This window comes from Chiloscyllium plagiosum, chromosome 1 (assembly GCF_004010195.1).
Source record: "Chiloscyllium plagiosum isolate BGI_BamShark_2017 chromosome 1, ASM401019v2, whole genome shotgun sequence".
NCBI classification, from domain to species: domain Eukaryota; kingdom Metazoa; phylum Chordata; class Chondrichthyes; order Orectolobiformes; family Hemiscylliidae; genus Chiloscyllium; species Chiloscyllium plagiosum.
Genome location: NC_057710.1, coordinates 70,822,303 through 70,835,630, shown reverse-complemented (window position 1 = coordinate 70,835,630; position 13,328 = coordinate 70,822,303). Strand labels below are relative to the sequence as shown.

At 40.0% G+C, this 13,328-nt stretch overlaps 1 protein-coding gene across 1 annotated transcript in view; it reads right to left on the bottom strand.

Annotated features, from left to right (window-relative positions):
* LOC122549387 (vasculin-like) overlaps positions 1 to 13,328 on the bottom strand; it is a 76,303-nt gene that overhangs the window by 30,844 nt on the left and 32,131 nt on the right. The window contains exon 6 of the mRNA XM_043689126.1: positions 8,722 to 8,785. Within this exon, the coding sequence (XP_043545061.1) occupies positions 8,722 to 8,785 (64 nt within the window). The remainder of the gene's footprint in view (positions 1 to 8,721; positions 8,786 to 13,328) is intronic.

Genomic DNA, 13,328 nt, shown 5'->3' with positions numbered 1-13,328 from the left:
ATAGGGGGGATGTCAGGGGTGGGTTCTTTACCCAGAGAGTGGTGTGGGCATGGAATGCGCTGCCTGTGGGAATGGTAGAGTCAGAATCTTTGGTGACCTTTAAGCGGCAATTGGATAGGTACATGGATGGGTGCTTAAGCTAGGACAAATGTTCGGCTGTATTGTTCTATGTTCTATTATCAAGTAAAGCACAAAGAAGCACGTAGAGCCATCAGGACAGATGAGCTTACTAAAGAAGGAGGTTTTAAATAAGCTTATGGAAGTAGAGACAAAAGAGAGAGAAACTCAGAAAATTCCAAAGCAGAGAGATGAGGCACAACTACCAATATGATATGATTAAAATAAAAGATGTGAATTCCAACTAGTAGAGATCTAAAAAGGCTCAATATTTCATAGGATGTGGGTGGCATTGGCAAAGACAGCACCTGTTGGTCATGCCTTATTGCTTGGCCACTTCAGAGGGTAGTTAAGAGTTCGCCACATTAAAAATCGGTGTAAAATCACATGTAGGCCAGACTAGGCAAGCATAGTAGATTGGTTTCCCTATAGGACACATGAACAGATTGTGTTGTTAAAACAAATTGATGATAGTTTCAGCAATGGTGATCATGAAACTAGTACTCTGTTTGATCAAGGGACACAGCATTGGAGGGGGTTGGGCAGATGGGAGTGCAGCAGACCATCAGTCCTTGTCCTCATGCGAGGTCAGTCACTTCCACCTCAAACTCCAATGCACCTTCACTCACCTGCATGTTTCATTGATCTGAAGCCTCTTGCAACCATTCCCAGTAACATGAACAGGCAAAGCAGAGTTGTTGGCCTCTGACAGGGTTCACTCCCAGGGTCACAAATCCTGGGGAAGTGAATATCCACTGACCAGTTCATGGTTGGCATTTCCCAACAGAGATGATGCAGTGCTCTCAGTGTCACCTTCGTGACAAGGGAGACCCCTCATCAGTTGGATTCAATTCTGCCCTCTGTCTTCAATATATTTAGGTATAATTTCCCTATAAATTCTTGCTAAACTTAAGTACTTGCTTCAATTATTTTAATCTGGTTCAACAATCCTACCCTTCTGAAAAAAAAAGTTCTCTCTCAGTCCATAGGCATAATTTCTGAAAATAGATTGCTTAGGAAAATTATAGCCAAAAGCAAACAAAAATGTCAAAGACTTCATGAAAATTAAAACATTAGGACAAAAATTGGACAAACGTCTTTGTTACAGGAGTAGTTTATGATTTTAAATTAAGTATCCAGATGTCCAATTATCAACACTGGGGTGTTGAAATTATACCTCGACACAAATTTTCAGGTATTGGAAAGAAAAAGCTGTGGGTTTAAGCCCTTTCCTTCTCTGGTCAAAACAGAAGGATGATGCTCACCGCTTTAGGCTTACAAGTGAAGAATGAAAATTTAGCTAAAGTGCCACGGTATTCAAGTTGCGCACACACCATGACACCAGTGTTTGCTGCTCTGCACTGACTTTCAGAGCAGAAATACTGTAAAATTAAAATTCTCGTCCTCAGTTAAATCTACCATGGCTCCATCCTTCCACAAGCCTGCAGATTTCCTTATCTGTCTCATTATTTCTATCTGTCTTGAAAGATCCTCCCAAAAATACATTCTGACAATTATTCCTAACATCACCATATTCAGCTCACCTTTATATATTCTCCCTTGCAACATTTGGGATCTTTTTCTACATTAGAAGCACTATATAAATGCATGCTGTTGTGCTTCACTTATGAACAGTAAAGTAACTCCAGAGAGTGGTATCCCATCACCGAGTCACCTTTTATTTACACATGGCATATCTTGGACACTGATCCAGCTTCATTAGAGCCAGGTCTCAGGTGAATAGGATGTCTGACACTCTGGTTCTTATCTGCCAGCCAGGGCTCCCTGATTGGAGCAGTTTACACAGCCCAAATCATTGAGGTCCACCAGGCTGACCTCGTTATAATTATTACATCACTCTTCCTCTGGGTCCAAGTACATAAAAGAACCGGTCTATGTTAAAAAGCTCCTCCTGGGCATTTTGGCACTAGCCAGCTTCCTCCAACTCTGTTTCTGATATGGGCAGCATCTAACACACAGTCGTGCACTTCTTGCACCCAGAGTGTCTCCAAAGAAATTCATCCTTTTCTTCAGGTGGTAAAGGCATCGAGGTGGCAACATCTGCTGTGTCAATCTCAGATTCCGAGGTATCTGCAGCACTTGACACAAAGGGAGAACCCACAGGTTCCTGAATAGTCAGAAAGGCTGTTGAGGAGCCGGGCATGTTTTGTTACCGCACTCTGAGTTTGCAGCTTGCATATGGTCTGCGCTTGTTTAGGACTGGCACACTTTTGAAATGTCACTGGACTTTATCTCATGTCAACTATGCCTCTTACCTATTCCTGGTGATTCCTACACCAAATCTTGTGGCCTGGTGTGGAGTCTTCTCCCCCTCAGCAACTCTGCTGGAGCTATCCCTGTACTTACATGAGGAATGGTCTGATACTCAATAGGAACTGGAGCAGTTTAGTATCAAGTGAAGCTGTAGGCTGTTTCTTTCAGCCTACTGTTCTTTCTGCCACACTATTGGATGGTGGATGTTATGGAGCTGTCCTTTTTTTGATGAATACCATTCAACTTTAGGAAATATTCAAAATTTCCTGCTAGCAAATGATGGCCCATTACCGGTGACCAACACTTCCAGGAGTCCGTGGTATTGGAGATATGCACAGTTTTTCTATCGTAGCCCTGTGTTTGACAAATGAACTATGCACATCCAGCTACTTTGAGTGGGCACCCACAATGACTAAGACCATGGAGCCCACGAAAGGACCTGCATAATAACCATGCAACTGAATCCAGGGTTTACAAGCCATTCCCAAAAATGTGGGGTAGTTGTTGGTAGTAACTTTTGTCCTTATTGGCATTCTGGGCACTGTCCCACCAACATGGCTATGCCTGCATCCAATCCTGGCCACCAGAAAACTGTTCATCATCATCTTCACTTTGGACACCCCTGGGATGACCCTGCACCTGTTCAAAGCCAATATCTAGCACCAACCTTTGCTCAGGACAATAACAATATGCCATCCTCTACTGTAATCTGGTCTGTCCTGATCCAATAAAAGATTTCAATACTGGTTATGGCCTTTTTGCTTACCCCAATGCCACCAACCGTTTGTTTTTCCAGGATCTGATCTTTGTGTCCATAGTCTGATATTGTCAGCTGTGACTGGAAGTGTATCCAGAAAATTTAAAACCATTACTGACTCTTCCAGTGGCAGTTACCACCAGTGGCGTATCTGCCAGTGGGAGGTGGCTGATTGCATCAGTGTTTACTATTGAGCCTCCTGGACAGTGTGCCAACTTGTAATTATGCGCACTCAGTATTAAAGCCCACCGCTGAATTCAACCTGAAGCTGTGGGCAGCACAACCTTTTCCTCGGAGGTAAAGCTAGCACAGGTTTGTGGTCTGTTCTTATTAAATATTTACATTCATAACGATACTGGTAGAATTTCCCAACTACAAATATGATCTACCTGGGTATACTTATGCTCTGCATTAGCCAAAGTCCTGGATGCATGCACTGTTGGACGTTCCTCTCCACTGGGCCACCTACAAGCTAATATGACCCCGATGCAGTGTGGGGAGGCACTGCATGTCAATACCAGATCTCATTTGGGATCAGTGTGCCAACATATTAGAAGCGATTTCTCCACTTCTGTGAAAGCTAGGGCTTAGTTACATGACCAATTCAAAGGCTGACTTTTTAAAAAATTCAACAGTACAGATGTGGGAGCTTGGGCACCTTTGATCACTCACTTAACAGGTGTAATGCAGTCTTGTCGACTCTGTAGTGTGATTAGGATTGGGGTGCCCTTCTAAGTGTATGCCTGCCTGAGAGAAATGTCTTAGGATTTTGTCCAAGTTCCACCAGCACTCCTTATTGATCTTCCATTATTCGCACGTCATCTCAATAAATGGTGATCTGGGGTAGACCTTGTAAAATGTTCTCCATCGTCCGCTGAAATATTGCATAGGCCAACTATACCCCAATTATTACAAGAAAAACTTTTATGGGTATTAATACCAGCATACTTCTGGGAATCTCTTCCAATCACAATTGCAAGTACACATGGCTCATGTCCAGCTTCAGAACAGATAGTCCCTCCCACCAGGTAGGTATACAAATCCTCTGATGGATTGGATATTTTTCCAATTGTGAAAAGCTGTTTAGCATTTGTTTAAAATCCCCATTAGCAAAAGAACACACCAGGCTTCATAATTAGTGTTGCCCATTTTGCCCATTTTGCAAACAGGACTGGTTTGAGGATTCTTTTGCTTTCCAACCTTCTGCCTCTACTTTTGCCTGTGAGGCAAATGGCATCAGGCAGACCTCGCAGAATCGTGGAATTGCTTCATGATCAACATGCCTCAGAATTAGTGGTGGACTGGGCTTATAATACTCCTTTTCTAAATCTGTCAACTCTTGTAAGGTTTTTATCATCTGGTACCTCAGGAAAAGTTAGGATTCCAATAACCAAAAAGAAATGTGGGTCTACAAGTAGTCAGGCGAAGTACTTATTCTTTCAGCTGCCCCAACCTTATTTGCCCAGAAAAACTAAAGCATTCCTCTCACATACTGGGCACACAATCTTTCAAGCAGGATCAAACAAGTCAAGCTTATGAGATAATGGCATGATGCCAGAAACATTTATCACAAATCAAAGAGGACTGCTGCAAGTGAATTTCTTCGGAAGCAACCCTTTCCTCTTGTCGCCACTGAAATAACTCCAGAGGCTGGTATCCTGTCACCAAGTCACTCTTTATTTACACGTGGAGTGTCCTTGACACTAATTCAGCTGCTTGAGAGCCAGCTCTTCGAATGAATGGAAAGTCTGACACCACTGTTTTAATCTGTCAGCCAGGGTTCCGATTAGACCAGACTAACTGCCCCAATCAGAGAACTCATATTCCATGTGGTTAACTTCATTACGATCAGTACACATTAACAATTGTCAAGTAGCTGTAGCGTTCAAGGTCTTATTCTTCATTTGTGACTCTACTTCAACTGGTCCCTTAAAATGCAGAGCTGAAAATGTGTTGCTGGAACAGCGCAGCAGGTCAGGCAGCATCCAGGGAACAAGAGAATCGATGTTTTGGGCATAAGCCCTTCTTCAGGAATTCCTGAAGAAGGGCTTATGCCCGAAAAGTCAATTCTCTTGTTCCCTGGATGCTGCCTGACCTGCTGCGCTGTTCCAGCAACACATTTTCAGCTCTGATCTCCAGCATCTGCAGACCTCACTTTCTCCCTTATAATGCAGCAGATCTTTAAGTTGCCCTACAATCCCTTTGACCTGAATGGCACAAAGTTTTCAGATTTAGGCTATATACTTACTCCAAGCTTCAAAACCTTGGATTGAGCAGTTTAGGTCTGTGCTCTGGAGTTAAGAATGAGATCTAACTGGATTGATAAAGTAGGCATAAAAAGAATATTTTCTCATGTGGCGCACATAGTACAAGAGATCACTGTTTTAAATTTGCCATCCCTCATTCTAAAACGGAGATGAGGAGAAATTGCTTCTAAAAGGGGATGTGAATCTGTGTAATTCACTACCCCAGAGGGGAGTGGATGTTGGGACAGTGAGGAGATTGATAGATTTTTACTTCATATCGGGTTGAAGGTTATTGAGGGGTCACAAGAAAGCAAAGTTGAGGCCATGACTGTATCAAGGAAGCTCAAGGGACTGAACTGTCTACACTTGCTCCTAAATTCTTATTTTTGCATTCTTAGGCTTGTATCAAATAAACTTAGTCACAAAGGTAATTTCCATCACCTTAATCCCTCTTGTTGTGCCTTTCATAAATGAAACAAACTTGAAACATATCGAAGTTACACTGTCGTGACACCAGGAAACAGGAGATTTAAAACCATGATTCTTCAACAGGGAAAAAAATAGTTTACGTTATGTAATATTTTTGTTGAAAAATGACTAAATGCGATGTGGACAAAAAGAAAAATTATGAAAGATCACTGATTATAATTGTTGCCCCAATTACTGATATTATGCCATTTATATATCTGGGAAATTACTGACACTGGGGATAACCTATACAGGAACCTAGTCCTAAAAATATAATGTTCAGAATTTTAACAAGACAACGGTGCTTAGTAATCAGAGTAGATTAACTTTGTGTGCTTTAACTGCAGGAATAAGAAATAGCTCAAATATTGTCTGTGGGATTGGAATGTCAGCCCTTTTCTCAAAGGGGTTGTAGTATACGAGTAGGGAAATCTTACTGCTACTTAGAAGGCTGGCGAGACCACATTTAGAGTACTGTGAGCAATTTTGGTCACCTTATTAAAGGGAAGATTATTCCACTGGAGGCAGTTCAGAGAAGGTTCATGAAGATGATCCCTGGTAGAGAGGTATTATTTTACGAGCAACAGTTGAACAAATTGAGATTCCATTCACTGGAGTTTAGGAGGAGGAGAGGTGATCTTGTGGAAACATACAGGATTCTTAAAGGCCTTGACAGGATAAGTGCTGAGAGGATGTTTCCTCTCATGGGAAAGTCTCAGACCATCGGGCTTGGACTAAGTATATAGCCTAGAACTTTATGCAATATTTTAAGTGTGTGGTCTAACTAAAGTTGTATAAAGCTGCAGCATAACTTGTCTATCTTATACTCAGTGCCCTTCCCAATGAAGGGGAGCGTGCCATAGGCCCTTTTTTTTTTAAATTACCTTATCTACCTGCACTGCCATCTTCCGTGATGTATGAACCTGTGCACACCCAGATGTCTCTGCATATCAATACTCCTAAGGTTCTGCCATTCACTGTATATTTTTCACCTATACTTGGCCTTCCAAAATGCATCAACTCACATTTATCCGGATTAAACTCCATCTGCCATTTTTCTGCCCATACTTCCAATTAATTCGCTGACAATCCTGCACACTATCCACCAATTCCACCAATCTTTGTATTGTTCACAAACTTACTAATTACTCATTTACGTAATCACGAACAGCAGAGATCCCAGCACTGATCCCTTTGGAACGCCACTAGTCATAGCCCTCCAATCCAAAAAAGTATCATTCTGCCACTCGCTCGGTCTCTGATGATGCAGCCAGTTCTGTATACATCCTGCCAGCTCACCACTTATACCATGTGACTTCACCTTCTGTACCAGTCTTCCATAAGGGACCTTGTCAAGGCTTTACTGAAGTCCATGTAGACAATATCCCTCAATCATCTTAATCACCTACTCAAAACACCCGATCAAGTTAGTGAGGCACATCTTCTCCCACACAAACCATTTTATTGTTACTCAGTCCATTTGCTTTTAAATGTGTATAGATCTTATCTCAATCTTTTCCAATAATCTCCCTACCACCGACGTGAGACTCACAGGCTTGTAATTGCCCAGATTATCCCTGCTACCCTTCTTAAGCAGTGGGACAACATTGGTTATTCTCTCGTCCTCAAAGACCTCACCTGTGGCCTATGCGGACACAAAGATGCTCCAGTAATTATGTTCTCTTGCCCTTCTCAATATTCTGGGATAGATCTCACCAGGATCTGGGACTTATCGACCTTAATATTTTAAGATACACAACACCTCTTACTTTTCAATGGCAACTTGGCTTAAACTCTACATTGCCTTCCCCGAGATCATCCTCCACCAATGCCTTCTCTCTGGTTAGAGAGAAGCATTTTTTTACAAAAAAATTCATATCCTGTTTATCAGAGACATGAATTGATCAGAGATTGGAATTAAGAAAGAAACAACTAACTGAAGTAACATCGTACTTCAATATGGTTGAACACAAATTGAGAAGAAAGAAATCTCATTATTAGGTCTGTATCGTGTATTTAGCAATTTATTTTACTTATCCAGTTAACAGATTCTGTAGTTGTCACTTTGTTGAATGTAATACATCTATTCACTTCTTGTGAAGCAACGCAAGGTTAAGTAGGGCTCAACATCTTTCGACAAGGCACCAGCAACTCTAAAAAATATTAAAGCTCATCAAGCTCTGACAACTCAGGCTTATATTTTTAAAATTTATCTCGCGCAACTACCAGGTGCCCAAGCTTAACATCTAATTAAATAAATTTTCAAATCGTAGTCAGTGTTATAATGCCTAAATATAGCAGTAAACTCTCAGCTGTGCGGTAATGACCATATGATCGGCTTTTGTATTAATAGATCGAGAGATGAATAATAGTATGAAATCTTCTACACCCAAACAGAGCACGCAGGAACTCAAGTTATCACTATGTTTGACACACAGCATTCCCTCGATACTGCAGCAACATAATAGTCTACATTATGGAAATCAAACCCAGATTGATCTTTCAAAAAACACAACTTTCTGACTCAGACAGTACCAATTGAGCCAGTTGCCACATTGTATTTCACTGTCCACTGTTTGTTCTGCAATTTTGTTGATCTGTTATTAGTGCTATTATTGGTGAGGGTGGGGGGAGAATGGGAAGGGAATGATCAATGTCATTAACTTGAAATACATTAAAGCTAAAGCTAATGTATTCAAACTTCTCCCTGGTGCCCTAGCTACTTTAGTTTGGAATTATGTAGCCTAAAGAGACTTGGAAATTCTTCAACTAAACTATTATTACATGTAGATTTATAGTTAAATTCTTTTTTTGTACTGGTTAAAAATTGCAAATGATAAGAATTGGTCAGTAACTCACCCCATACACCTGCAATGGATTTGTTCTTGCCAAATTCTTTTTTAGACTCAGGATTAAGCGATGGCTGGAAGGAAAAACAAAAGCAGGAATTATACGGTTTAGAAACATGCTTGCTAACAACATTAAAAATTCAACCTCAGAGAAACATATAACAAACTGGGTCTCACAAATCAATTCAATGTTCTGGGACTGACAAGACTGAATGATAGAACTTTTTCCCTTATATCATTAATAATGCTCCTATTCTGTTAGTTTAAGAAAATTGGGCATAGTATGTGTGGGTGCTTGGAGTGCTTGTAGGTATCTGCGAATCAAGTGGAAGTGTTTCTGTGTAGACAATGGGAGACAAGGATAAAAGCAGATAATCTCAATAAAGAAAATTCCTTGTCTTCACACAGAATCTAAATTCAAAAAAGGCAAAAATCTCTTAAGCATCCAATGCAAATATTGGGTAAAACAAAAAAAAAATGAAAAAACTGCAGATGCTGTAAATCAGGAACAAAAAACAGAGGTTGCTGGAAAAACTCAGCAGGTCTGTGAAGAGAAATCAGTAAAGTGTTCAGGGCCTGGTGACCCTTCCTCAGGACAATTCTGAGGAACGGTTACAGAACACAGAACGTTAACTCACTTCTTTTCAAAGACTCGCTGGGCTTTTTCAGCAACTTCTGATTTTGCATTGGGTAAAACTCAGACAGACAGACAAACATAACCTCTCGTTTTATTTTCTTCGTCCACAGTAATTTCACATCTGATACATTTCACATCTCCGGGTGGCACAGCAGTTAGCACTGCTGCCTCATATCGCCAGATACACTGATTTGATTCCCACCTTGGGCGACTGCCCGTGTGGAGTTTGCATATTCTCCCAGTGTCTGCGTGGATTTCCTCTTGGTGCTTTGGTTTCCTCCCATAATCCAAAGATATGCAGGTCAGGTGAATTGACCATGCTAAATTGCCCATAGTGTTAGATGCATTAGTCAGGGGTAAATATAGGGGAAGGTAGAGGATTGGGTCTGGATAGATCATTCTTCGGACGGTCGGTGTAGGCTTGTTGGGTCGAAGGGCCCATTTCCACACTGTAGGGAATCTAATCCATCACTGCCTGACAGGCTCACGAGTTTCTATCAACATTGTGCATTTCAAGCCACTTGAAGTCACTTTTAGCTTCTGCCTAGAATAAAGTACCTGACATAATGACACTGCTAAACGAATGTTAGAGTTAACTTTGCAACATGACTGGTCATTTGTCCTCAGGAAGAGAGTTACAAATCCAAATTTATTCTCATCACAAAGCTTTCAAATCATGAACTTACAACAGCATTACAACAGATTTCTAGAAACTTGCATGTTTTATTAACAGAACGAGTTGCATACAATTTACATGGAATATCCAAGGTGAGTGTGTCAATGATGTGACCACCTCTTTCAATGATGAGTGTGATTGGACAAACTATTTATTTTTAAAAATCTGATATCATAATCTAAGCAAGTCGAACTAAAAAACCCAACTAAGTCCTTGTGTAGCAATCATTTAAAAACTTTATGAAGCCGAATAGATCAAATATCAATAGATGGACCTTTAATAAAATATTTAAATACAGAAATCACCCAGTTGCACTTCATCACTAGTTTCAGTGAAAAAGCTGACATTTTATGCAGAAATTTTAAAATACCAGCAGATCTCCTTAGGCATTGTTCAAAGTCAGAGCACACATCAGCTTAATTTGGCAGCAAGTGTGATGTTCATGGAGCGAGTGTAGTTAGCAAGATGCATAACCATATCCGATCAACTGTGGTTACTCAACGTTAGATTGTTCCTTTACTGTAAAACATTCATGTCACATAGATCATAATCTAGGACAAGACTGCTTTTCACTCGTATCTGAAAATAATTTTTTTCAATGGACAATAAATAAGCAAGATGGTATGCAAGACATGAAGTAGAAATCTAGACCCTGAATTTCTTGGTATCTATGGCATTTCTCCAGCATGCAAAGCAAGGGGTGGTTGGGAAATGGGGTAGTCGTCTGATATATTTGCCATCACTGTTTCTCACAAAGGGTCTGTTTCCGTGCTGTACATCTCTATGACTCTAAATACAGACCCTAAAATTCCTTAAAAAAGTTAAAGGACAATATTGTTATGAAGAGGAGGGTATACATTGAGAGTTAAAAAGAACTGAACTACCAGACACAGCACCAAGTGTTCTCAATAAGGCAACAATGTAACACTTGGTCAAATAACTCCATTAGTTTGTTGCCTGGAGACAAAAACAAATTCAAAAATCAGTTTAAATTCTACCCCGAAAAATATCCAGTTTGACTAGAGTATAATGACAATCTTAAAAGCCAATGACATACTCCCAAAGCATCAGATGGCAAGACCAGGGAAAATTGAACAGTCAAAAGGAGAACTGAGAAGCCCAACGTGTAATCAGACTGCCTGAAAATAGCTCTCTTAAAATGTTACCTGTGACACAAATTCCTAAGAAGAAAAGACTACTCAGGAAGATCTGAATAGAAGCACGAAAGTTGCCTGGCTTTGAGGTAAGAAGTGTTGCTTTGTAAATCTTAATTGGGAGTTTTATCAGACTAGTATTAAGGAAGGGAAGGTAAAAGATAAGTCAGAGGAAGAAACTGTAAATAGTGATTAGTTAATTATTCTATTATATTTTAAGCAATAAAGTTGTTAATTTTTACTTTATATAGTTCTGGGCCACTTTGATTTGTTTTTAAAACAGATTACTGCACAAGATAAATCTTTTCGGTGTTGCTGGTTTTAAATTAAGCAGGAGGGTTTACCCAGTGTCATAACAAAATATACCCTCCGAAATGTGGCCTTTGCTTTTCTGTAGAAAATGTTGGTATGCTCATAATTAAAAAGTCATCAAGATAAAGAAAGCAAACAGGCACTTGATTCTCAAGGCCCTGAGAATATTGTGCTGCAGTTAGGCATTTCAGCACTTTGGCTGGAAAAAAAACATGGTAAATAGGTCTTCAAAGACAGACTACATTGTAGTTTAAAAAATTGGGGGGGAAAGCCTCAGATATTCTTTCCTTTGTCCCTTGCAATCAGTTTACCTTGACTAAATTACATTTTTTAAAAATTTCTTCAACTTTGAGACATCCCAAAAGCAGGAAAGGAACTATAGAAGTGCAAGATCAGAGTGGTGCTGGAAAAGCACAAGTCAGGCAGCATCCGAGGAGCAGGAAAAAAAAACGATGTTTCGGGCAGGAGCCATCAGGAATTTCTGATGAAGGGCTCCTGCCCGAAATGTTTTTTTTCTGCTCCTCAGATACTGCCTGACCTGCTGACAACTCGAACCTTGACTCTGATCTCCAGCATCTGCATTACTCACTTTCGCCCATGAGTGCAAGTCTGTCTTTCACCCAATCAACTTGAATGATGTAATGATTCAGGGGTCAGTACATTAAAATGCCTCAATTTCACGTTAACTGCATATGGTAAATCTCACATCTATCCACATTTGCATTTCTTTCATCTTCTCCGATACAAGTTGACAAAAACAAACAAACCGTCTGAAAGACTACTTCTGACTACACAATCAATCACTATTCAGCTAATCACTATTCACACCTTCAGTTTTACTGGTTTACACATCAATCACCAATTGCATCAATCTCACGGTTGTTTACACCAAGATGTCCTGTTCTTTTTAGTTAACATACATGGAGTCATAATTGACACAGCTCATGTTTCTATTTGATAGCCAAAGAAATCAATTCACTCAAGAAAAGGAGAATTCGGCCCCAAATACGAAACAACTGGACAAAACAAACTTTCCTCAAATGAATAATTGATCCCTCTTCACCATTTAACCACACAACGTAACATCTTGTACTTTCACCATAAGTGCATTTATCTAATGCTGGCGGGAAGAGGATCAACCAGGTTCATCAAGTTCCTCAATAACAGTAACTGGTTTCATAGTTTAAAATATTAGATACAGTTAGATCAGAAAGTAGGAGAACCTCTCAGAGCACCAGACAAAGGAGGAAGAAATTACTAAATAGACACAATTTAAAAGTAGCTGCTTAGACTTGCAGAGTGGTTTATGAAATATTGCGTTAGACAGAACTATTCTACATCCTTCCAAAGTTATGGTGTTAGTTTTGAACAACTGCTTTAGATGCAATAAAGCATCGATTATCACAGCTCTCAAGTTTCCAACTATTTGGAAATATCACACTCTAAGGCTTGAATAATGCCTCCACTTAATGTTCCACCAAAGAGCATCAAGATGAATACATCCATGCCGGTGAAATGAAGTGCAACACTGCACGTAGCTTTAAGCCTATGATTAAGGAGAAGGTTGCACATAAGAAAAAGATTTCATTTGTATTTGTTTCTTTCTTACATCAGCTGCCCCTCAAATTTTAAACAAGAGCATAAAATCAGACAGGAAGATGAGTATTGAGGTATCAACTTTATAAAGATATTCAGGAAATTTACAAAGAACTTTCCAGAGTTTTTAAAACAGCCACAGCTGAAGATATAGTGGCCTGAAAGTACTAAGATGTACAAGAGACTAGAGTTCTAAGAATGCAAAATTCTTGTGAGTTGTAGATTGGAGGTGGTGGTTATGG